We start from the raw sequence: 27,394 nt of genomic DNA on the forward strand, positions 1-27,394 counted from the left end.
TGTTCATAACAGCATTATTTTTCATAACCAAAAAATGGTTTGGTTATGAAACAATACTTCACCTGGTGAGTGAGTCGACAAAATGTAGTCTATCTATACAATGGGTACTACTTAGCAATAAGATGAAATGAACTAGGGACGCCTGGGTGGCTCAGCGGTTGAGCACCTGCCTTCGGCTCAGGGCATGATCCCGGCGTCCCAGGATCGAGTCCCTCATTGGGCTTGCTGAATGGAGCCTACTTCTCCCTCTGCCTGTGTCTCTGCTTCTCTCTCTCTCTTTCTGTTTCTCTCATGAATAAATAAATAAAATCTTAAAAAAAAAAAGGACTGAACTATTGATTTGTTACGACATAGATGAACTTCAAAAACATTATTTGAAGTGTAAGAAACCATACATAGAAGTCATGTATTGTATGGCTTCATCTACAATGAATGTCCAGAAAAGGTAAATTTATTAGAAAAAGTTAGATATAGTGATTGCCTAAGGCAGTGGGTGGTAAATGAGCATGAGGCATGTTACTGGAATGAGAAAAACGTTTTATTTATTTATTTTTAAGATTTTATTTATTTTTTTAATGAGGGAGACAAAGAGAGTGGCAGAGACATAGGCAGAGGGAGAAGTAGGTTCCCTGTGGTAGCCCTGAGATCTTGACCTGATCCAAAGGTGGATGCTCAACCACTGAGCCACCCAGGCACCCTGAGGAAACTGTTTTAAAACTGATTTATTATGGAGATGGTGTACCACTGGATAAAGTTACTAAAAATCGTTGAATTGTGTAATTACAGTAAGTTGGTTTTATTATATGTAAAATGTGTCTCAAGACACACTTTTTTCAAAGGCAAATGTGGGAAATTATATAGTATTATTTTTAACCAGAAGCCTAAAATGTTAATCTGTATATTTTAAAGATTTTATTTATTTATTCATGAGACACAGAAAGGCAGAGATATAGGCAGAGGGAGAAGCGGTCTCTGTGGGGAGCCTGATGGGGCGCTCAATCCCAGGACCCCAGGATCAGGACCTGAGCTGAAGGCAGATGCCCAACCACTGAGCCACCCAGGAGTCCTGTAAAATATTTATATTACCTTTTTTTATAAGGTCGTCTAAAATGTAAGGATACATTTTAAGATTTTCGGTTACTTTGAACCTTTACTACTCTGGAATTAGAGCCAGGATCACTGGATATATCAGCGGAACTCCCTTTCAGACTGACATTGGCATGTGTATGTACTTTTTTATGCTACTATATTTCCTAGATTAAAAACAGAAGACACATTATATCTTCCTTGTCTTTGAAAATCAATCATAGCACTTAGTTTTGTTATTACACGTTTGATATTGTCCCTGAAACCTTTGAAAACTCACCAAACCATTTAAAATGAGCTTTGCTTTACATTTCTTCATTTACTACATTTTTCTTGTTTTATTTGTTTTAGATCACTGTGTCCACTACTATGATCTTCGTAACACTAAACAGCCAATCATGGTATTCAAGGGACACCGAAAAGCAGTCTCTTATGCAAAGTTTGTGAGTGGTGAGGAAATCGTCTCTGCGTGAGTATTACTCTCCTGAGATTGAGCTTAACCGAGAACTCTGTCGTCATTGACCGATTTTATAACGTCACTGTGGGTATCTGTAAAGAGTAACACTGTGGTATAGCACTTTTTCATAAATAGTAGAGTTTAAAAAATAATTTGTCTAACTAAAATACATGTATATTCTGGTTTGTATTGTTCACTTTTGTATTCTCTTTATGAATAAAATCCTTATTTTATTACATAAAGAAAGTTTTTAATGCACCCCTCCTTCAACATTTAAACTTTAGATGGGATTTCAACCACTGCTTCTCCTTAAGAGAAAATCAACAAAGTTGATGGAATAGAATAAGAAGCATTTTATCTGTTAAAGTCAATTAATATGTTATTGTATATTTACACACTTTGTAGTACAGTAGTATTATTTATGGCTTTAGGGAATATTTGGTTGATTCTGTGTTACTTGATTTCCCTATGATTTCATGGTGTGTTTTAAATATGTTTTGAAAAGAACTAAATGTGGCTTGATACATATCCTTTGAGAAACCTTCTGCACTAGAGAATTATAATGTAAGGTTTAATTGTCTTTTATTTTGTTTGAAGCTTAACAAGATGTCATCCAGATAAATAAATCTCAATTACCAAAATATCGTTGACAAAGCACTTCTAACAGGCAGTCCCTTTTTTCTGTTAACCCAGTTCATAGTTCTCTTTATATTACCCTAGCATATATCCATCTTAATTTCTCCGTATTTTATTTCTTTTCACGCTTAATGATCCTTTTTTTTTCTTTTCACTTAGCTCCCCACCCCACCTTAATTTCTGATCTCTACTCTTAGGAGATTATTAATACCAGTGCTTTGGCATTAATATTTGCTATCCCCCACCATATCTACCTCTCTATACTGGTTACTCTAGATTAGAAATTGGTAATTTGAATTTATTTGGCAAGGTATTTTGAACCTGAGTTACAAACAAGGGAAAAAAAAACTGAGTTTTCTAAGGCAAGATAATATAGGCAATTAGTTCACAAACCTAAATTATTATTAACTAGTCCAAATGTATCCCATCTTTAGGAATAATAATGGTTAGTAAATAAAATTTTATTCAGATTCAATTGTAGATGTTAGATTATATGGCAAAAATATTTTTCTTCAGTTTCAGATTTATAAATGTTAAATTATTTTGATTTTTAGTAGTTGTAATACATATATACCTAATTGTATAAATTGAGAAATTTTAGTCAACCTATTAATGTTTATATGTTGTTTATATTTTCACCAATCTCTTGTCCTTCTTAGGTTTTATAAATCATGATTTTTTAAAAATATGTTTGAGGTTTAGAAGTTTTTAGAATAAATTTACCCACAAGTATATTTGGAAGTGTTACAAAGTAATATTAAAATATACATATATTGCCACAACCTCTGAATTCTTGACCAATAAAAATATATACACAAAGAAATATTCAGTGCCACATTGTTAAGAAAAAGAAATTGAAAACAACATAAATGTCTTTTGAAAAAATGATAACAAGGATTAGAGTTTGGAGTTTGGCGTCTCAGATGAGACAGTTTCAGTCTTGGCTCTGCTTTGGACTAGCTGTGGTATCTTGAAAATATCCATAACCTTCACATTCTCAGTTGCCTCATCTCTAAAATGGAGTTAATAATAGTTATTATGTTGTGAATCTTTAAATGAAGTAAGCAGTGTAAAGATTCAGCATAGTGCCCTATTCTGTGAATGTTATGTAAGAGAAAGGTGATTTATTATGTAGTTATTAATGAAGATATCTGAATGTGTTTAGAGAAAAATTATAAACCAAATTATTGAGTAAATGGTAGACAATTTACAACATAAGATATATGGTATTATAAGATTTTTGTAACAAAAGGAAAAACAAAGACATGGTGTTTTATTGAAGTTTTATGACTGTCTCTATAATAGGATTACCAACTATCTTTATATTTGGTAATTTTTGGTAAATAATTGCATTTGAACATTATTTCAGTAAATAAATTACTTTATATAGACCATTCCAGTCACTCATAATATTCCACCCCTGTAGATACAACTAAGCTGTGAAAATAGTTTAAATTTAGTATACCAATATAATTCAATATTTGAAAAGTAAATTAATCCCAGTGGCATAGAGTATATCCCTGAAATTAAACACAATTCCCAATGGACCTCTTGTTATTTGATGATGGTGGTATGATGGTATTGAGGAGTAATGTTTATTAGTAAGCATTTCCTACATCTGCAAGGACTATTGAAAGCATTTTAAATGAATTAATTTAGTGTTCACATCTTACAGAATTTTATCTAATTCAATAATACAGGAATTGCTGTATTTCACATAACTAACGATGCCAAAGAAGTTATATCACTGTTTGGTTAATGGCATATTGAGCATTGTAACTCAGAAAAACTTCTTCCATAGTTTGCATTCTAAACCACCAAACTGGATTGCCTCTAATGAGTAGTTTCAGACCTTGAAATCTTAAATGCATTCTCATTTTTTTGTGTTTACCTCAGCTCAACAGACAGCCAGCTAAAGCTGTGGAATGTAGGGAAACCATACTGTCTACGTTCCTTCAAGGGTCACATCAATGAAAAAAACTTTGTAGGCCTCGCTTCCAATGGCGATTATATAGCTTGTGGTAAGTAAAATCGTCTTTTCCTGAAACTAATAGGAATTTGTCACTGAAATTGCATTCAGTGAATACAGAGTACATACCAAGTCAGGAAGTAATTTGTGCATTCAGCATATTGAATTCTTCTTGGATGGTACTGGAATAAACATTAGTCCTTCCCTCCTTTGCTGAACACAAACCATAACCTCATGAAATAACAAGATTGTTAAATATGTTTTGTAATTGTTCTCCATCATCACATAAGTTCTGTCAATATTATATAAAAGAAAATATTAATTTTTGCTTATGTCCTAATTTCAGAGACATTATTTGTCTTCTTAAGCTTGATGTTCATTTTCCCCTGAAGAGTTTTCTCTTCGTTAAGCAGTTTGTTTAGATAGTCTTGATCTGTTATTCTAGGGCTTTTGTTGTTGGTAATCTATGCAAATTTAAATCAGAAGCAGAAAAATTAAATTAGGTAATGTTCAAAGGCTAAATCCACCTAATGCCTAAATATATGAACTTTCATCAGTTTTTCCTAATAACTTGACCTTTATTCAGTAAAGTTGTTTATAATGTAAACCCCACCAAAGCAAATCTCTTGCAATTGTTATACTTTGATGGACTGCTCAAAAATAAAGGGCTTTTTTTTGGACCACTTATCTAATAGAAAAATGTCTTTATTGGGGAATGGGATGTACATTTTATTGGTTATTAAAATCTGACTTTGTAAGTGATATAACTTTTTTTTTTCCCCTCTTAGAAATCTTTCTAAATGTCATGTAAGATTCATGCTCTAATAACAAATTTCTGGTCTTTTGGGGATCCCTGGGTGGCTCAGCAGTTTAGCGCCTGCCTTTGGCCCAGGGTGTGATCCTGGGGTCTCGGGATAGAGTCCCACGTCGGGCTCCCGGCATGGAGTCTGCTTCTCCCTCCTCCTGTGTCTCTGCCTCTCTCTCTCTCTCTCTCTCTCTCTCTCTATGTCTATCATAAATAAATAAATAAATCTTTAAAAAAAATTTCTGGTCTTTAAACATCTGCTATAAATGACACTATTTTGCAGAATTTCAGCCTTCTGAAATGTTGTTTTATCATTTAACAATTATTATTTCTTTGGTAAAGTGTAGCTTTTTTCTATGAATCTTCTTCTCACATGATTCCTAAGAAATCCTGTGCTTTGTTCTTTTATATTCAACCTGTACAGAGTTGTCTTTTAGCTTAAACATTGAATAATAATTACCTTATGAATGTGATATCTTAATTGTGAGTTCTCCCATTCTAAAAAATCATTAAAAAAAATTTTTTTTTCAGGAAGTGAGAACAACTCTCTTTACTTATACTATAAAGGACTTTCTAAGACTTTGCTAACTTTTAAGTTTGATACGGTCAAAAGTGTTCTGGATAAAGACCGAAAAGAAGATGATACAAATGAATTTGTTAGTGCCGTGTGCTGGAGGGCATTGCCAGATGGGGTAAGTTCTCATATCAATTTTTTCACCTGGGTGTCTCATATAACACTTCATGTATTCACATGTGAATTTTTTTTAAGTTTAAAATAAAAATTGATATGTGATACACATTTTCTGTTTTGCCCACTATTGCATCACTAAAGGAAATAGACATTTTAGGTAGTTATTGAAATGTCACTAATGGAATAATGTCACACTGATAGAATGTCTCTCCTACGTACTCATAGTATCTTGTCCATATTCTGTTTTAGCATTATCACATTGTCTATTTACATCTCTTCTGTAAGACTGGAAAATGCAAGGAGTACACACTGTTTCTCATTTTCCTTAATGATCATATGCCGTATATACTCAATAAACATTTAACTGAACCTGGTATTGTTTTTGCAAGAAAAACATTTGATGTAGGTAAAGGAGAGTGCCCTATGTGTACACCTAATTAAATACTATTTCAGGGCAGATTTACTCTGTACAAAACAAACTTATACAAGAATATTTAAAAACATTTAATTTGTTAATAAGAAATTTGCACTTCTAGATTGCAGAAAGTTTCCTCAGACTTGTCATTTATGTTGTCACTTATTCCTACATTTTAAAGTATAAGCTTTCCCATAGTTATATGGAGAAATAACTGTATTTATTATAAACAATAGTCACTCACTAATCTTTTGGAAAAATAGCTCTTTAGGTGCTTATTTGGTTGTTTTTATTTTTGATACAAAAATTCTTCTTTGAGGTGTACTTTAAGAATTTGATTTATAGGTACTATTTAACTTTAATTAGATATATTCCATTACTGTCTTATTTACTAGTCTCCCAGTTTTGGCAATGGGAGACTAGATGATTTGTACTAATATTCCTTGTAAGTAGAACTAGAAAAGTTGGACCAAGTATATTTATTTTATTTTATTTTTATTTATTTATTTTTTAAAGTATATTTATTTTAAAAACAACAACAGAAACCTGTTTGAAAACATTGGAATGTAAAAAGATAGAAAAGAATTATCAGTACAGGAATGTGACCTTGGTATGCTTTTCCTCTGGGATCCTTTGCCAGTCGTGGTAGAATGGCTGAGAGCACTTATGGCAGCTTCATAGGGGCACAGGGATTGGAGTCTAGTGCTCACCACTGTGTGGGTGAACTCACTTTGGTTTAGGTCCCCAAAAGGGCTAGGGTCTAGGGTGAACTAGTTTGTAGGAGATAAACTCTCACAGTGATTACAATTCTGGATTGTATCAATCTTGAAATTAAATTGAAGTGTTCCTAGATTGCTAGTTAAAATTAAATCCTCTTTGAAAGAAGATTCAGAAAAAATCATCTAGGGATTTAGTTTTTTTTTTTTTTTTTTTAACTACAAATACAGTAGGTCACAAAAAATTGACAGACATAGGAAAAGGCAAGACGTTATAAGTTAATTCAGCATAAGCAGTGGACAATGGTAACAAAATCACAGCACTTCTGGATATTGGAGTTAGCAGATGTAGCTTAAAAATAACCATGCTGACAAGATAAAAGACACAATTGAAAATTTCAACTGGTAACTAAAAACCTATTTTAAAAATGAAAATCCTAGAAGTGAAAAATTATAATTGCCAAAATTAAGAACTCAGTGGATGGATTGTATGGAAGATAAGACAGAGTTGGAAAGAGAATCTATGGACCTGTAGTAAGTTAGAAGAAAATATACAGAAGGAAGCATAGAGAGACAAATAGGTGAAAAAACTACAGAAAATAGATAAAGGATGAAGTAAGAAAGTTTATTCAATAGAAGACCTAAAAGGAGAGAAAAGAAATAGTGCAACTGAAGCAAATATTAGAAGGGATTATTCTTGAGAACTTTACAAAATTGATGAAAGACATCAAGGCAGAGATTCAATTAGCCCTTGTACCCCAAAGAATAAATCTACAATGTGAGTAAAGATTTAATATTATACTTGGACCATGAAGAAATTTAGACTTGCCTGAAAATCTGACCTTGGATCTGCCATCTTATAGTACCACTTTGTGGAAATGTGCTGAATTAGGACAAACATGAAATGTTATTGCTAGCAGCTAGTTATCTCTTAAATTTACTATGAAACCCCATCTATACTATTGCATGTGGACTTAGAAAACTGTGAGTTGGCATATTGGCCTTACATCTATCCAAAGTAAACAATATAAGACTGACAGGAAACCAAGGCACATCTCTGTGTCTAGAACTACATGCACTCTAACTGTCCTTGGCAACTATATGTCCCCTTATGTGGGCTCGGGAGAGATGGAAGAAGCTTTGCATGTGTATAGTTGCTTGCCCTCCTAATGAGTTGGAAGACGTGCATGCTGAATTTCCTAGCCTATATTCCACACCTCTCCATAAAGCTAACTAACCTAGTTCAAGACTAAAGCTAGTTGTATCTGGTCCTGTGACCCCTGCTGGTGGTGGGGCAGCCACTCTTTGACACATCATAATAAAACTATTGAAAGTAAATGCAAAGGGACATTGTTAAAATAAGGGGAAAAGTTACTGTCTTCAGAAGACCAGCAATTAGACTGACAGCCAACTTCTCATGAAGCAATAGAAGCCAGAATTGGTGGAACTAGAGCCTCACTGTGTAAAGGGAAATACCTGCCAATCTAAATTTCTCTATGCAGTGAAAATCTCTCAAGACAAGAGTAAAATGAAGACACTTTTAGATAAATAAACATGAAGAATTTGCCACCAGTGGACCTACACTAATGAAAACCTGAAAGGATATTCTTAATGCAGAAGAAAAAGATGCAGAAGATGAAGATGAAAGAGATGCAGAAGATGGAGAAAGATGAAGGAATAGAAATGCTGGAAAGTAATAGAAGTGGTAATATGCAGTAAATCTAAATGCATATTGACTATAGAAAGCAGTGGTGCATTGTTGTATTTAATAAGCACATAGAATTAAGTATTTAACAGTAATAACATAAGCCAGAAAGATAAATGTGTTTAAAATGTTCTCAAGAATTTACCTTGTCAGGGAAGAAGTAAAAAAAAAACTATTATTAGACTGAAAAGCCTGCATATTGTAGTTTATAGAATAACCTATAAAGTAGATTCTTAAAGTTTGCTACCTTGATCAGCAGCATCAGCGTCACCTAGGAACTTGCTTTTATTTCCCAATAAAAAGATTAAGAGAAAAGTTCTCTAACTTGCTTCATTATCAGTCCAGATTTATTTTAAGTTTGATTTTTATATAGCAGTCACTTTGATTAGGCATGAAAAATGACTTCATTTCTCTATTTTAGATGAGGCAGAAAGTGTAAGAGACTCATTTATTCAACAGATATTATTATGCACAGTCATAGTTCTAGATATGGAAGATAAACTTGAACAAAACTGTAAGAAAAATTCTGGCCCTCTTAGGAGACTTAAAATTGTATGTGCCAGAGGAGACGAAAAACAAAATAAGTAAGTTATTATATTGAAGGTGATGGTGACTTGGAGAAAAACAAAGCAGGAGAGTGGGACAGGGAGGGCTAAAATAGGGGTTTGTAGTTTTCAGTGGTGGTGACAGACTCAACTACGTGATTCTGAATTAGAGCAAAGACAAGGACATGAAGATGTAATCCATGTTTAAATGTGGAAGGGTATTTAAGGTGGAGCAAACAGTGCAGAGGCCTTGGAGTAAGAAAGTAATTGGTGTTTGGGGAATAGAAAGAAGGCCGGTATTGCTGCATGACAGTGAACTAGGTGGAAGGTAGTTAATTTTAAAGTGGTGAAGAAGAACCATTTCAGCAGAGTATTGTATACCAAAAGTCTGGACTTTGGCTTTTACCAGATGTGAGTTGAAGCCATTTTAAGATTTTGAGCAAACGAATGATACAATCTGACTTAAATTTTTTAAAAATCAGTTTGACTATGTTGTAGAGAATAGACTAGGTGTCAAGAGCGGAAGCAGGAAGACTATTACAATAATCCAGGTAAGAGAACAAAGTGGTATACCAGTGAGAAGTAGTTGGATCCCGTTCATATTTTGATCATGGAACCAATAAATGCATGTGGAGAATGAAAGAGAAAAGTTAGGGTGACGCTGAGATTTATCCCCCCATAACTTAAGGAGTGGAGTTCCCAGTAATTGAGGAAAAGACTACCAGAAGTGTCTTGGAGAAGAACAGGAGGTGACTTTTGTACTGGTTAAGTTTGAGAATTACTAAAAATACCAAGTGGCGATGTTAAGTTTGAGATATACTTGCCTTCTTAGTGAATATACCAAGTTTGGAGTTCACAGCAGATTGTGGGATCAGAGATAGATGGTAGCCCTGATGTTTAAGCCAAGAAATTGCATGGTATCTCTGCAAGGGAGTCTAATTAGATATTAGAAGTAGTGTGAATACCATACTTTGGAGGGACCTTAATGTTTAGTGATTGAAGCAACAAGGAGGAACCAACAAAGGTTGAGAAAGAGTAGATCTCTTTATAGTAAGAAAGCTGGTGCCTGGGAAGCCAAGTTAAAGTTTTTCAAGGAGGAGGAGGGATTGATTGGCTTTGTCAAATGCTACTAATAACAAGTAGGATGATTAAAAAAATGAAAGGAATGGTATGAGAAAAGCTTGATTGGAGTATTTTTAAGAAAGAAAAGGAAAGGAAAAGTTGGAGATAGTGAAATACAGAGAGCTGTTTTGGGGAGTAGTAAAATAATACCATGTTTAATATCACCTAGGTTACTTTGTTAAAATATGAAATCAGTAGCTGCCTCTCAAACATTTCATTGTCTTTCTGTCCTTTATTTCTATCCTAATTTTGACTGCAAAAAAAGAGATCAATTTAAGGACACTTACAAAATAGCTTAACTTTGGAAGTTTTTAGTTTTTGGACAAATATCAGTGATGTATCAATTTACTGTATAAAGGAAAATGACCTAAAACTCTTCAATTAATGATAGTATAAAAATTGCGTATGCTTTTATGTTATTTATGGCAGTGATTTAGTCATAGGGAGGGAATGAGAAATTAAGAATGAGTCGTAGAGGGAAAGGCATGAAGACGAATAGATACATTCTTTTAGGACAGTATCTCAGTCTTATCAAAATTTAGGATATTCCTACAGATTAAATTTCTGTTTAACCTTTTTTTCTATAACCTAGATTAGGTATCTAGGTTATAGAAAATCTAGATATATAATCTAGGTTATATCTATATGTTTCTTTTTTTAGCCACTTCTGTGTAAAAATGAACCAACCAGTAATTTCAAACCCTGTTTTGAACCATCAGCCAAGATCATATATAATTCCCATTCTTTTTATTTCTACCGACCTTCAAGTAAACTGGAAAGAGTGTTACGTTGCACGCTGCCCTTTTTAAGCTGTTGGTCAGCTTTATTGTAGTAGTATTTGTTGTATCTCCTCTCCTTTATTCAGGGAAATTAATAGCATACTTCTCTCATACCTTCATGTTTGCTATATGGTCTATTTTGCTTTAGAATTACAATTTTTACTTTTAATTACTCTCACTTAAAGACAGAATATTTCTAATGTTCCTTTTTAAGATTTTATTTATTCTTTAGAGAGAGAGAGAGGAAGGTAGGGGGCGTGTGTGCACAAGCAGGGGGAGGGGCAGGAGAGAGGAAGAAGCAAACTCCCTGCTCAGCAGGGAGCCTAAGAAGGGGCTGATCCCAGGACTCTGAGATCAGGACCTGACTGGCCACCCAGGTGCCCCTAGAGTTACTTCTTTTAATCTGAGAAATGATACTTTGCCCTTTGTCTGTTTTTTTTCCTTCCTATGTTCCCCTGTATCTAAAAGCACCTTCGTTCAGTCACTTTTGGGGTTGATGACAGATTCTTCTGTCCTTTGTTCCTTAGCTTTGTCTTGCAGTTGTAGTTGCTCTAGCATTTCTACCATTTAAATGCCAAAATCTCTTCAACCATATTTAATTTTCAAAGGAATTTTGAGATGTTTCATTTGAACTCTGCTGAAAATTCTTTTCGTTTTTTAGAAGAATTTTAATTGCAACCTAGAAAGAAAGGTCTCTACAGTAGAAATGACAGTGATTATATGAATGATGAATAAAGAATTAATTCGTTTATATTTTGGTTTTAGTTTATTATTTTAATTCACTTTGAAGACGTTTTAACTAAAGAAACCTTAGTAGTTTAGAGTTACTGATATAAGATGTTCTATTATTGCCAAATTATTAGGGTTTTTCTTTCCAAGACCAAATCTTACTGTTTATATTGCCTACATCAGTATTAATTTTCATGATTTTTAAAATAATAGATTTGTGAGAAATAACTACTAAGAATAAGGTTATTTTACCTTTGTTTAGGATTTTGAATTTATTTCCTCATTGGTTATTTTTTAATTATAAATGAGGAGAACTTCATCATATGTTTAACTTGCTGTAATAAAGGAACTTTGCTATCCGCTTACTTGAAGAAGAACTGTAAATTCTAAAACTGTGTATTTGAATGTATTGTATCCATATTACACATCCAGATACATTCCATTTGAATGATGATTATACAATCTTTGAAGTAAATGTGGTTTGCTGTATTTCCATAGATAGCAATCAAATTTATACTTTTGAATATACAAAATAGTGGGCAGTTTCAATTCATATTTTTGACTCTACTTTGAAAAGTACCATATAATTTAGTTGGCTTCTTGTGTCCAGATGTAGTAAAATTTGCTGATACTTCTTAGAAGCAGCCATTATCTGTATTAATAAAGCCTATGGGTAATTGACAGTCTATGCCAGTTGTAGTTTCAACCTTTCTTTCTAAAATATACTATATATTCACAATTTTCAGTAGATATTAATATGGTCTAACATAGTTTTGTTTTATTCCTCCCTCCCTTCCATCCTTTTTCCTTCCTTTCTATGACATCCCTAAATCCTCAAATCCTTTTAGGTATACCTAAAAGGCAGTAGTGATATGCTCAGGATAATTCATTAACTAAATAATTATTCTTAACTAATTAAGAGTTGATTCAGAGAAAAATTTTTGCAATTTAAAGAGGGTGTAGGGGTCAATCCTTGGCAAAAATCACTATGATGGAGTATAAAGTCATCATCTTGGAACATTATCTCTTAGGATTTTTTACTAGATGATCATTATTGTAATTTATTACTCAAACAATTAGAAATGAGTACATGTATATTTAAAAGTATTTATAAAAGCAAAAAGTAGAAAAAATATCTATTAGCACTTTTTCCAGAAATAATCAATAGTAAAGTTGAATATAATTAATGTTATTTTCCATTCATGGGTAGTGTGTGTGTGTGTGTGTGTGTGTGTGTGTGTGTGTGTGTGTGTTTAAAGATTTTATTTATCCATGGGAGACATAGAGACCGGGAGACAGAGACATAGGCAGAGGGAGAAGCAGGCTCCATGCAGGACACCTGATGTGGAACTTGATCTGGGACTCCAGGATCATGCCCTGAACCAAAGGCACATGCTCAACTGCTGAGTCACCTAGGCATCCCATTGTTTGTCTTTTTAATAAACTTGAGTATTTTACGTGTTATCATGTATTCTCTTATTTTTTTCAGGTATTCTTTATATTTTGCCTTTATTAACTTTTAAAAACTATTTTTAGTGGCTACATATTATTCTATTCTAAAAATTTACTATAATTTGTATACCATTATTTTGTTGAGAATATTAATGTTTACTTTTTACTAGTATATAACTACTAATTTGATTACATGAATATTTTTGCAATAAATCTTTAAATTTCTAATTAATTCTTTAGAAGAGAACCTTTAAGATATATCCATTTAAAGAGAATGAATACTTTTAAGACTTTTGATTGAAATTAACTTGCCTTCCAGAAAAGTTTATTTATATTTTCTCTCACACCAAGAAACAAGAAAGTCCAGGGGGTTCATTTTCACCATGTGCATCAAATGTGGGATATAATGCCAGTATCTTAACAGGTTGAAAATACTCTGTTAGTAAATACGTAATTATTTTTAATTAATTGTTACCCTAAGTATTTTCTAAAACATTAACTTCTGATTTTTTACAAACTGTGTATGTACATGCTGAGAATTATTTTTTTAAAAGATAAATTCTTGCTTGAAAAAGAAATACCATGCAATTGAAATACTGCTTTATAATCATAGTCTTTTGGCAATTTGGTGTTTGTAATTAAAATCTATTCCACTATCTCCCACACCCTATAGTCTTGAAAGTAAAGCTTTAAAGCTAAGGTAAATACTGGTTATTCTTGATTTTTTTTTTTTTTTAATCATCACTGCTTTATTCAGAGACTGGAGTTAGGTAGAGGAGATTATGTATGTTCTGTATCTGTGGATCCTTCTGTTGGCATGTCCCTTACTTAGAACTGTTGGAATGAAATATAAATTGACTCAAGAATGCAAATGACTATTTCTGTTGTTAAGTCATCATTTCTATTTAAAGGGACACTATATTTCTGTTGGAAGCAGATCTTGAGTCCATGTAACTCCCACTCAGACTGCACAGGGTGCCCCCATTATTCTTTTATCAGTTCTGAATCACATCGTACATACTTACCTGATCTTGGGTCACCAATTCTAAGTGGGTATCTAATGGGAAAAGGCAATGTTCATAAAGGACACTTAACATTTCCTTAGCTCTTCAAAAGTGATAAAGAAAATGTATACTCTATCCTCAGAAAAACCATTTGTTATTAAGGGTGGTTATTTTCTCTTGTGGTTTAAAACACCAGGATTCATTGAAAGTTTCCATAAATCTAAAATGAAGGATGTCGGGACAGGAATTTTCCTCCCTTGAAACCAAGTCCAGCAAACCTTGGCTTGGGAATCTGTCAGCTAGGTTAAATCACTCCTACTATACATAGTTATATCCATACTAAGGGGGAGCATCTTTTTTAGTCATTGTAAAATACATTTCTATATTTTATTTATTTATTTATTTTTAAAGATTTTATTTATTTATTCATGAGAGACACACACACACACACAGAGAGGCAGAGACAGAGACCCAGCAGAGGGAGAAGCAGGCTCCATGTAAGGAGCCCGATGTGGGACTCGTACCCGGGTCTCCAGGATCACATCCTGGGCTGAAGGTGGCACTAAACTGCTGAGCCACCTGGGCTCCCCAATATATTCTTATTTCTAATGAATAAATTTAATTTAAGAAATTTCTAACTTTATATAATGAAACACGTTTTTAAGTGTTTTAAACTAAAGCCTTGTATTAAGGATATCTTTCTTTCTATACCTAAATCTCTCATGATTCCTATTCATTAAAAATATTTGCTGAATGAATTAATATACTGCCTTGTGCTATTATTTGTGTTCATGTCTCTTAACTCTTGCTAATCTGCAAACTCCTTAAAGAAAAGTATCCTGCTGTATTGAATAAGAGCACAGACTATGGAACCAGGTCACCTAGGTTCAATTAGATTTTCCACTTAGTAGCTCTGTGACTTTGTACAAGTTCCTCAACTATGCCATGGTTCAGTGTCCTCATCTATGTTTTTAAAAAAATTTTTTATGAAGTAGGCTCCATTCCTAGCCTGGGGCTTGAGTTTATGACCCTGAGATTAAGAGTTGTGTGCTCTACCAATGAGCCAGCCATGGTGCCCCCTCCTCATCTATAAAGTCCTGGTGATAATGGTAATTTACCTCTTAGGATTATTATAAGATTAAAATAAGTTAATGTACATAAAGAGTTTAGAATAGCTTTTAGCATATAGTAAGAGCTATATCAATGTTTGCTGTTAATGTCGTTCATTTTTAGATTATCCTTAGCACAAAGCAAATTCTTTGCACCTAATGTGTAATTAGTATATAATTTTTGTAGTGAGTGATACAGTCTTTCAGGCTTGCCCTTTATCTTGTTTGGTACATAATTAATTAAATAATTAATTAAATACTAACTTTGACACTAAAGAAGTGCTGGAGTAGAGGTGTCAGATACTTCTAACATCTAATAGACTCACTTGAAACTCAGTGGTAATATCAAGATTACATCAATTTAAGAAAACTAGTTTTCCTGACATCAGCATTCATGGGTACCTATATAATTATTTTATAATTACCAATTTGCCCCTTGGGAGAACCTCCTGGCTTTTACTTATTTTCAAAAGCACTGAAAATTTTAAAGTGCATGAAGCTATAATTATAGGGAAGTTGTTATTTATTATTAGCTTAATATTTTTGTGAGATTAATAGCCTGTTCTTCTTTCCCTTTCAACATTGCTAGTATTTTAAAAATTAGTCTCTCAAAAAGACTTATCATATCTGTTTTTCCAATTTTTATGCTTTTATCTATGAGATAGGCATTCCTCTCTGACTTAGTAAACACTGTGTATAAAACAGCAGATTGCAGTAACAAGGGAAACCAAAGCACATGTAAAAAGCCAGTCTGCTTTCATTGAAGTGCAGAATGTATCTATAATAAAATTTATATATACTAGTGATTCTCAAATCTGACTGATTATCAGAATCATCTTGGGATCTTTCAAAAAATATATATATCTAAAACAAAACATCTGTTCTTAGATCCATGAAGCCCTATTTAGGGGGAGAGAGGAAGGAGGGTAGAGACTTGTATTAAAAAGTTCTGTAGGCCTTCTTGGAAAATTATGTGAATATTCAAGTTTGGAAATAGATGATTTATGTTACCATTGCAAAGAGATTTGTTAGACGTAGTAACCAAGAGGCATAAATGGTTTGCCAGCATCTGCTAACAACATAATGATTTTAATTACAGATATCTAATATCTGTTAGAGATTTAGCTACTCCCTTATCCCCTTGGGAAGAGACATAAATAAAAATAACAAGATGTGGTCTTTTTCCTTTTTTTTTTTTTTTAAGTTAAAAAAAAACTCAACCTTTAATTTATATTAATTTCCCACAATTTTAAGCTGTTTCTTATCCTGAGTTCTTCAGTCAACACCAAGAAGACAACATAGGAGCTTCTTTTTCTTTCTTCTCTCCTTTCTTCATTTCTGTTTCTCTTTTTCCTTTTATCTTTCCTTTCCTCTCTTCTTTCCTCTAGCTGGATGGTTTATAACACTTTAGAAAATTTTCCTGACTGGAAGAGGGCCAATCTGAATGAACTCTTGTCTTGGGCGTGGAAGGAAAGAAGATTGTGAGCATGGACCCTGACTTCCAGGAAGACTATGGCTCCCATCTCCTAAGTGCCCCACTCTTCCCTTAGTGTCCAGACTAGAATTGGGTGGGGAAGTAGAAAAGAGAGGAGACAAGAAGGTGGTGAAATATTGAAGCAACACTGTAATTTATTTTTTCTCTAAGTTAATTGGATTAAGTGTAAATATTCCTTGACCTTAATGTCCACTACTGTATGGACAGCCTCTGTGAAAACATTTGTTGCTTTAGATATTTTATGGTGAATATTGTAATGAAATCAACAAAATTAGATATAGTGGGTCTGCCACTCAACATTTTAAATATATCATTATTGTCATTTTTATATGTACTGTAATGGAATTTGCCCTACATTAGGATAGTCCTTACAATTTTTCTCATTAAATTTTTTGAAAGTGTTTGTCCTGAAATATGCCAATTTTGAAGCATAGAATTGACAAAACTCTTTAAGCTACTTGTTTTTTTTTTTAGCTTGTGTAATAAGGGAAAAAAGAAATATATTAATTTGAGAGTGAATTCTGAATTATGTCATTAACCTATTATTAATTTTTTTATAATTATCCCACCATACTTAAAACTGTCCAAAATATTTTAGGATGGGAAGAGATGTAACTTTGGTTTCTAAATGTTTATCTTTTGATAGTTTCTACCAAATTTCTATTAGAAGTAGTAGAAGGCCACAGAGTGAATATTGAATATCATTTCCTTGACTTAAAAGTTTTTAATGAATGCTACTTGAGTTGGTTTTGTATGCTGAAGTATATGTATGAAAAATTATGATCATTTTCTAATTGAATAAAAATATAGTCAGCAATTATTTAAATCAGAATTAACTAAGGACAGCAACTGTTTAAGAGAAAAATGTTTCCTGCTAATTCAAACTTGCATCCTATCTTGGGAAAAGAAACATGTTTGCATTTTACTTCTCTAGTCTCCTATTAATCCCTGTTGTTTTCATGGCATCTCTCTACTGATGTGATCCTTATAGCTTTTCAGATCTTCTACTCCATCATTTCTTAAATACTATTTTATGTAGCATTTTTCCAAATAAAGCTACAAAATGTGGCATTGGTATTTCTAGGATGAAAAGTCATTACTGCTGAATTTAGAAATAATCTGATTATGTAGATTAAAGAAAAGTCGCTATGTTATATTTGCTCTAAAGAAGCTTTTAATTTTGGGCTTGTTTTTATTAGTCTTTTTTTACTCTAGATAAGCAGACTAACTTGGATGAAAATATAGATTCTTTATTTGAACTGTGATAGCCAACTGAAAGGTAAAGAGAAAGGCAGAAAATAAATCTGAATCATTTGGTTTAAATGACCAAAGTGTTTATGTGTAATTGAGAATTAAATAGACAATTGATATTGCTTATGTTTGTCTTCAGGGTCTTCGAATCTGATGGAAGTAAGTTTAGGGATAGATTATATAGAAAGTAAATCTGGCTTCAAGGTCAGTTCTTTTTTTTTTTTTAATTTTCTGTTTTAAATCCTAAGTATCCAGAGCTGTGGCTTTGTGACACACCAAATATATCTTTGTCAGTTGCTTTCTAGAAGTTAGGAGAGCAAAACAGTAATAGTTGCCTTTACTTTTAGTGGTTTTATTTTTTAATTGTAATTTTAATTTTTTTTTATTTCTCACAAGGGTTAATTTTAGGAGACCCAAGAGTTTAGCTTTTTATTTAAAAAAAAATTGCTAAGATTTATTATATTCCTTATGGATCCTCCTGTAGTATTATCACCTGATAAATATGAAGTGAAGCATTTTATTTCATGCCAGACTAAATACTTTTGAAATATATGGCTTAATATATATAATTCTTATTTTTAGTAGCCAAGAATAATTAAGTTTCACAAGTCATAGTCCTATGCCCTTTCTTATTGTTTTTCACTAACCAGTCAGATCTCTGATTCACATGATAATCCTTGATGTTTGTACTAATGGTAGACTATAATGGTTCTTTTTTTAAAGATTTATTTATTTATTTTAGAGAAACAGCACAAGTGGGGAGAGGGGTAGAGGCAGAGGGGGGTAGGGGGAATCAAACTCCCTGCTGAGCACAGAGCCCCACGCAGGACTTAGATACCATGACCCATGAGATCAAGACCTGAGCTGAAACCAAGAGTTGGGTACTTAATTGAGCCACCCAGGCTTCCTTCTAGTGATTCCAAAATCCAAAAGTCAACTAATAAGAGTGGATAATTGTTGTAGAGGCTTACTATGGGTATTTATATTTATCTCTCTCTTTTTTTTAAGATTTTATTTATTCATGAGATACACAGAGAGAGAGGCAAAGACATAGGCAGAGGGAGAAGCAGGCTCTCTGTGGAGAGCCTGATGCTGGACTCATCCCAGGACCCTAGGATCACAACCTGAGCCAAAGGCAGACACTCAACCACTGAGCTAACCCAAGCGCCCCTGTGTATTTATATTTAAAAGGAGGGTTTATGCCTCTCCCGATGAATAAGTTAGCCTTGCAGCTTCAAAATTCAATTAGGACTCTGTTTATGAGGGATATTTACATTTCCTCCGTTTTCTATTTTGTAAAGGTTTAAGACTTAACTTTTTACATTTCTCTGGATTTTTAAGATCTGACAATAGCCTTTTTTTTAAATTAATGGAAAGCATGAATTATTGATAGCAAAATAAATGTAGGATCCCTATAAGGGTCTTTATTGATAAGGGAAAGCCTGATAACCCTGTAGATTTTACACACTCCATCAGAGTCCTTGCCATCTTTAAGAATAGGCTTCAGTCTTTCTATATTGAAGAGGTAGAAATGAAGAAAGCCACCTAATTTTGACCAGAGTTGAAGTTGTGTTTTATACATTAGGGGCATCTTTTACTTATTTTTCCTTTTCCTTTTCCTTTTCCTTTTCCTTTTTATTCTCTGCATTCCAAATTATCATTTTGGGGATATGAAGCGGCGGGGGGAAATCACTTCTCAAGGATAATAACAGGATTTCTTTGGTTTTGGGCTTTTGATTTTTTGTTGGTATTTGTTTAAATCTCATATTAACTTTAAACTCCTCCATTTGATATAACTAATGGAGTGAAAGGGTTTTGGTTTTTGGTAATTTTGTTTAAAGGTGTAGTTTTTCTGTTGACTGAGATTAATCAAAAACATAAATTACTTTTAAGCTTGTATATGTCTTTTAGGTATAAGGACTTGCATTAACCTGTGTTATTAAGAGTGAAACTCTTGGCTCTCAATAGAAGTGAATAAACCCTTAGGAGGAGATTTCCTGGCCAGTTTAGGTGCTGTTTCTTATTTTGTGATAAGTGGCAATTACTTTTTAAAGTAAACATGAGGTTTTGGTTCTTTGCAGAACATTTGCATTTGAATTATTATGCAATTTTCTCTTGTGCTTGCTATAATGTACAAGTTGTATATCAAAAGATTTGAAACAAATCAAAGTAACCTCAAGCTTCCTTCTTAGTCTGTTGTAATACATAAAGTAATACCTGACTGATCCGAAACTTAACTTCAGCATTTGGACCCTCTAAATCCAGTTTTATTTTATTCAGACCAGTGACTTATTTTTATCCCTTCTTCATCTCTGTTTTCATGTGTTCTCTTTTTCTCCATTAATAAAAGAACTTTTAGAAAACAGTTAATAGGAAAAATTGCCCTGTAAGTGTAGCACCCAAACAGAACCGCAGTTAATGTTTGGATGTCCTTCCAGTCTTCAGCCTGCATTTCTTAAATAGTTGTATGTTATAGGTACATTTTGTATTTAGCTTTTTCACTAACTACATCCAAGCATTTCCTCTCCTTATATCATAGTGCTAGTGAAAGTCATTTATATTTATTATGAATTACCGTTTGTTATTATTAAACATTTAGGCTGCCTCTAAGTTTTTCATAGTCCTAAGTAATAATGTTTTGGGGCCTACTGTTTTTCTCCTTTTGTCTTGCAATATTATACTTGTAATACAAAATTCTGTAAATGGAGAAACTGGATCAGAAAGTTCAGATTATTTTTTAGCTTGGATATCTGTTATTATTTTGATTTCCAAAGACAGACCAGTTTTTACACTATGATTTCTCTTAAGCATACCAGCACTGATTGTCAGGGATGGGATGGGAAGGTGAAGGTAAGAGGCCATGAGGTGAGAAGAGGGAAATAGATGAGTTATATTTTCATGTAGCACATTCTTTGAAATCTGATTTTTAGGTATAAACCTTGGTTCTTTTGCTAGCTATGACAAACTTTGGAAAATGGCTTATCCTTTTTGAGTCTACTTCCTCATTTTTGAAGTGAGTTAATATGAATAATACCTCAAAATGTTGTTAGGAAGCAAATGACATTATGCATGGGAAACACTTATGCATGCTAAGTTTTCAAGAAATGGTAACTGCTACTAGTAATAAATTTATGTGTAAAAGTTGTAAAATGAACATGTCCGCATCTATCCTGTCCTTCTGTCTTGCTCAGTATTTTATGTAAGTTCTGCAAATCTATTCCAGATATTTTTCTAGGTAGAAGGAACAGCATGTATAAAAAAAGCTTAAGAATATGAAAGAACCCTGTATATTTGGAGCATGCTAGAATGTAACAGGACTAGTGTGAGATGAAATGGGAAATGGTAGATTAAGAAGAGTGATATATTTTTTAAGGATCATTCTAGACTATGTTAAGAACCTTGAACCTTATCAGTGCAACTATATAAAGGGCTTTAAGAAGAGTGATTGACTTCAACTTTTGATTTGTGGTTTTGGTTTAATTAACAACAAAAGATGTGGTAGGAAAGAAAACAAAAGCAGTAGGGGTAGGATTTTACTTTGGTCCAAGAATTTGGGAGATACATTTGAAGTTAAATTTGCAGGATCCCACTGTAGTCTTGTAAATTTGCATGAGTTAGCTCTATTAACATTAAAATTCTAACCAAAATAGAATGGATAGTAATTCTAACATTTCAGACTAGTACTTAGTTGATGTGATTAACTAGTTTTCCAGGACTGAATCCTTTTTTTAAAACCTTCTTGTTAAATCAAATATGTGGGGATCCCTGGGTGGCGCAGCGGTTTAGCGCCTGTCTTTGGCCCAGGGCGCGATCCTGGAGACCCGGGATCAAATCCCACATCAGGCTCCCGGTGCATGGAGCCTGCTTCTCCTTCTGCCTGTGTCTCTGCCTCTCTCTCTCTCTCTCTGTGTGTGTGTGACTATCATATATAAATAAAAATTAAAAAAAAAAAAATCAAATATGTGTATTAGTTAGATTAGCAATTACTATAAGTTGCTTACTCTTAAGGGTCCTTTGGAGCTCTTTGTGTACTACAAAATTCTTAACTTGGAATTTATGGAACCTATCCCACAAGGTCTTTTAGGACATTCTTTGACACACTAAAAGCATATGAAAAAGTTTGTCATGTACATGTGATTATTTTACTAAAGAGTTTATTGCTTTTATTAGATTCCTAAAGGGTATCAAAATATTCATGAAAAATTGGTGCTACAAAATATAGTCTGGCAAGTTGACTTAATAGAATTATGAATTAAATTGTACTAGCAATATCAGTTACTAAAAATTATAAATGTTAATTTTCTGCTCTCACTTTGAATTTTATGTTAATTTTTATAAGCTTGGCAGATTTAAAAGAAAAGGTCATAGAATATGACTGTGGTCCTATAGAATATAGAAGTTCTTTATTTTAATCCCTTCATTTTTTTCCTCTACTTCTTCCAGTCTAGATTCATGTTCTCTATTATTTTAAGAATGAGAAACCTGGAACAAACCTCTTTGCTTTCTCGTCTTTTAAGAAAGGAAGCAACAGCAGATTTACTGCCTCAGAGGGCTGTTGTAAAATTCAAATGAGATTTTTTGTCTGTGCATAAGAATTTTAACCCACATCATAGGACATTCATATAAAGTACATCTGTCATACAAAGAACAGACCAGGGGCAGCCTAATGGCTTAGCGGTTTAGTGCTGCCTTCAGCCCAGGGTGTGATCCTGATCCTGGAGGCCCGGGATCGAGTCCCGTGTCAGGCTCCCTGCATGGGGCCTACTTCTCCCTCTGCCTGTGTCTCTGCCTCTCTCTTTCTGTTTCTAATAAATAAATAAAATCTTAAAAAAAAAAAAAGAATAGACCAATTGTATGAAGAATTCTACATTGATTTATTAATATATAGTTAAGAAAAAAAAAAAGCTTCACAGAACTAGAACAAATAATGTTAAAATTTGTATAAAGCCACAAAAGACCCCAAATAGCCAAAGCAATCTTGAGAAGGAAGAATGAACCTAGAGGTATCACCATCCCACATTTCAATGTAAAATATATAAAATAGTAATCAAAACAGTGTGGTACTAGCACAAAAATAGACACATGGATCAGTGAAACAGAATAGAAGGCCAAGAAATAAACCCACAATTGTATGGCCAATATAATCTATGACAAAGGAGGAAAAAAATATACAGTAGGTTTCTTCGACAAATGGTATTGGGAAAACTGGACAGCTGCATGCAAAAGAATGAAACCGGACCACTTTCTGACACCATATAAAATGTAAATGGATTAAAGACCTAAATGTGAGACCTGAAACCATAAAACTGCTAGAAGAAAACACAAGGAATAATTTCTTTGACATCAGCCACAGAAACATTTCTCTATGGCAAGGGAAACAGAAGCCAAAATAAGGGATGCCTGGGTAGCTCAGCATTTGAGTGTCTGCCTTTCACTCAGTGTGATCCCGAAGTCCGGGATTGAGTCCTGCATCAAGTTTCCTGCAGGGAGCCTGCTTCTCCCTCTGGTTATGTCTCTGCCTTTCTCTGTCTCTCATGAGTAAATAAATAAATCTTATAAAAGAAAAAAAAGAAAACAACTATCAGGACTAAAAAGCTTTTGTACAGCAAAGGAAACCATCAACAAAGCGGCAGCGCAACCTACTGAATGGGGGAAGGCTTTTGCAAATGATATATCTGATAAGGGGTTAATAGCCAAAATATGTAAAGAACTTCTACAACTCAACACCCCAAAAATAAATAATCTGATTTTAAAATGGACAACGGACCTTAATAGACATTTTTACAAAGAAGAGATACAAATAGTCAATAGACACATGAAGAGATGCTCAACATCACTCATCACGGAATTCCAAAACAAAACTACAATGAATTATCACCTTAACACCTGTCAGAAAGAATAGCTAGAATCAAAGACAAGAAATAATAAGTGTTGGTGAGGATGTGGAGAAAAAGGAACCTTTGTACACTGTTGGTAGGATTGCAAATTGGTGCAGCCACTGTGCAAAAGAGTATGGAGGTTTCTCAAAAAATTGAAAATAGAATTACCATACAATTCCAGTAAATACTAGAGTATTTACCCAAAGAAAACAACATTAATTCAGAAAGATTCATGCACTCATGTTTCTACTGCAGCATTATTTATAATAGGCAAGATATGGAAACAACGCAAGTATCCATCAATAGATGAATGGGTAAAGAAAATGTAGTATTTATACACAATGAAATATTATTCAGCCATAAGAAAGAATGAGATCTTGCCATTTGCAGCAACATGGATGGACCTAGAGGGTAAGTAGAATAAGTCAGAGAGACAAATACTATGACTCTACTTGTGGAATTTAAGAAATATAAAACAAGCAAAGAACAAAAGAAACAAACAGACTCTTAAATACAGAGAACAGCCTGGTAATTACTAGAGGTGAAGTGGGTGGGCAGGTAGGTGAAATTAATAAAGGGATTAAAGAGTACACATACTGTAATAAGTACTAAGTAATGTATAGAATTGTTGAATCATTGTATCATACATCTGAAACTAATATAGCACAGTATATTAACTATACTTCAGTTTAAACATTAAAAAAATTTAAAAATCTCATGATTTTCTATTTTAACAAAATACATATAGAAATAATTCCATAAAAAATAATCTGCACATAATCTCACATGTAAAGATCAAGGACAGGTCAATAAGATTAAAAAAGCACCTTTTCGCCATCAAGAATATTAAATCTGTTTATGAAAAGAAGTTTCAATTGGGCTTCTGTATCTCAGCCAGCTTATTATTTTATGGGGTATGCCAAAAGTTATTAATATAACTTTGAATAAATATAAAACATGTTTTAATATAAGCTTTATAGGAAGAATTGTTTAGAGTAAAATATTCCTACTTTGAAATAAAAGGACTGCATCCATAATTTGTGTATTCTTTCTCATAGTTTGTTGATAATTAGTATGCCTGGTGGTCGGTCCTGAAAGTATTTATAGGGAATATCAAAGAAGAATGAGAAATAGAATTTTCATGTTATATGTAGGTTGAAAATAACAAAAAAGGTTGTTGAATTATTTAGTTGTAAATTTTCTTATAAATTTAATTATAATTTTCTATATTTCTGTTTTTATAAATGAAAATTTTATTATAGTGTAAACAATTGTCTTTTCTGCATTATCACCTAGGTGTTTAAACAGAAGATTTTAATTGGGGAACTTAGTAAAAGTCAGTTGTTAACAAAATACACTAACTCTACATTTTGCATGAGCAGTTACATGTTAATTTCAGTTCAGTTGTTTTTTGTTTCAGTGTGCAAGATTCAGTTTCCATTCCTCTCCAAACAGTAGGAAAATATAATTTCATTTTACTGTTTGTTAATTGGGTGTTTTTACCTCCTAGTGAAAGCCTATGTATAAAAAATTACCCTTTTAAAATTTGGAAGACATGTTTATTATGTACACTGTAAGTTAATGACCAGTATATTCTCTTAGATCTAGTATTTCTTCCTCATTTATTGTAAAGTGATTCAAGTGTAGTATCTCAGATAATAAGAACATGATTTTTTTTCTCATTTGTGTAAGTTTACTTCAGTTCTGAACTGAGACCTATAGATTTTTCCCATCAAAGAGGTATGTCTTGAAAAGATTATTCCACCTGATGGGGAATTCAAGGCATTAAGTTTTGTGTTTGTATTCTTTTTAAGTATTGTGGGTGGCAAATTTAATTGAGTGAATTGATTATAATTTGAATTTGAGGTCCTGGAAGTAAGTGGTTATTATATTAATTTGCCTACTAGTTCTTTTTCCCCACTTTATCACTGTTCAAAATATATGTGATATTTTGGTTGAAGTTTTATCTCAAACAACAATCTACTTTGTAAAATAAATGACTCACCAGTATAAATTTAAACTCGTATTTTTAGGGAAGTAGAACTGTTTTGTTTTTTCCCCTCTAAACATGCATGTATTTATATATACATATAGGTACATATTCATAATTTTTTCAAAAAACATATCCATTTGTTGAAAGGAGTAGTATTCACCAATGCCAAAGCACATAATATCTTATCACCTAACTTTATTTCCTCTTTCATTCTCTCTTTGAAAGTATTTTGAAATATTCTGGAGCATCAGCATGTCGGTTAAAAGAGTAACAGGTAATTGCTATACACTCTAGCTTTATTGTGACTTCCAGAGAAAAATCAATGGTCAGCAGCAGTACAGAAGGAAGTTTTAATGGTCATTAGCCTAGCATTTGAAATAAAATGTTAATGAACAAAGGGTATATAACAAACCTTTCTTAGCACTTTGCCACCTATTTCCACTATTTCTGAAAAAGTACATCCAAAAGGAACCTGTACTTAATACTTAAATTCCTTTAATTTTTATTCAGGTCACAATATTTTAAAATTTCCCTTGATATTTTCTATTTGGCCTCAAGTTATGTGGAATGTATTGTTTAATATCCAAATTTGAGGATTTTTCGGTTACCTTTATTGGTTTCTTTTTTTTTTTTTTTTTTTTAAGATTTTATGAGAGACACAGGGAAAATCAGGCTCTCGACAGGGAACCCTATGTGAGACTTAATCCCATGAACTTGGGATCACACCTTGGGTGTAAGGCAGATGCTCAATCACTGAGCCACCCAGGTGTCCCTCTTACTGGTTTCTAGTTTAATTTTGTTGTGGTCTGAAGAATGCCTGACTTATACTTTGGGGGGGGGAGGATTAAAATTAGTTTCTTGGTTTCAAATATGTTCCATGTGCATTTGACAAGAATCTGTATTCTGTTTTGTTAGGTAGACTCTTCTATAAATGTTAATTAGGTCAACTTAGTTGATGGTGTTTTGCAGTTTTTGTATAATCTTACTAATTTCCTGTCTAGTTGTTCTGTCAGTTATACAGAGTGGGGATTTTTGAAATCTCCAGGTATAAGTTGTTCAGTTTTCCATTTCTCTTTTCAATTCTGTCAGATTTTGATTTATGTAATTTTGTGTGATGTTTCATATATAATTATTATAGTTCCCTGATGTGTATTGGCTCTTTTGTCATTATGAAATGTTCCTTTTTGCCTGTTGTCATATTTTTGGTCATGAGATATATTTTGTCTGATATTAATATAGCCATTCTAGCTTTCTATTGGTTAACAGCTTTTTTGGTGTATTATCTTAGTCTTTTCAATTTCAATGTATTTGTATCTTTGAATGTAAGGTGTATTTCATAGGTGGCATATAGTTGAATGTTCTTTTGTTATTCAGTCTTACAACCTCTGCCTTTTGATTGTTTAAATTATTTTTAAAGCAAATATTAAACTGGCTTGGCTTATATATGCCATTTTGCTATTTGCTTTCTATCTGTGCTTTTTTTTCTCTGTTCATATTTTAGTGCTATGTGGTATGCTTTTCAATGTGCCTTTTTCATTTCAGTGTTGAAGTTGTAA

At 33.0% G+C, this 27,394-nt stretch overlaps 1 protein-coding gene across 8 annotated transcripts in view; it reads left to right on the plus strand.

Annotated features, from left to right (window-relative positions):
- Window positions 1-27,394, plus strand: part of COP1 (COP1 E3 ubiquitin ligase) — a 243,680-nt gene that overhangs the window by 182,208 nt on the left and 34,078 nt on the right. For all 8 annotated transcript variants that reach the window (XM_025430218.3, XM_025430220.3, XM_025430221.3 and 5 more), the window contains 3 exons: window positions 1,438-1,555; window positions 4,076-4,200; window positions 5,485-5,645. In XM_025430218.3, coding sequence (XP_025286003.3) covers window positions 1,438-1,555; window positions 4,076-4,200; window positions 5,485-5,645 — 404 coding nt within the window. The remainder of the gene's footprint in view (window positions 1-1,437; window positions 1,556-4,075; window positions 4,201-5,484; window positions 5,646-27,394) is intronic.

The sequence above is a fragment of the Canis lupus genome, chromosome 7 (assembly GCF_003254725.2).
Source record: "Canis lupus dingo isolate Sandy chromosome 7, ASM325472v2, whole genome shotgun sequence".
Lineage (NCBI taxonomy): Eukaryota > Metazoa > Chordata > Mammalia > Carnivora > Canidae > Canis > Canis lupus.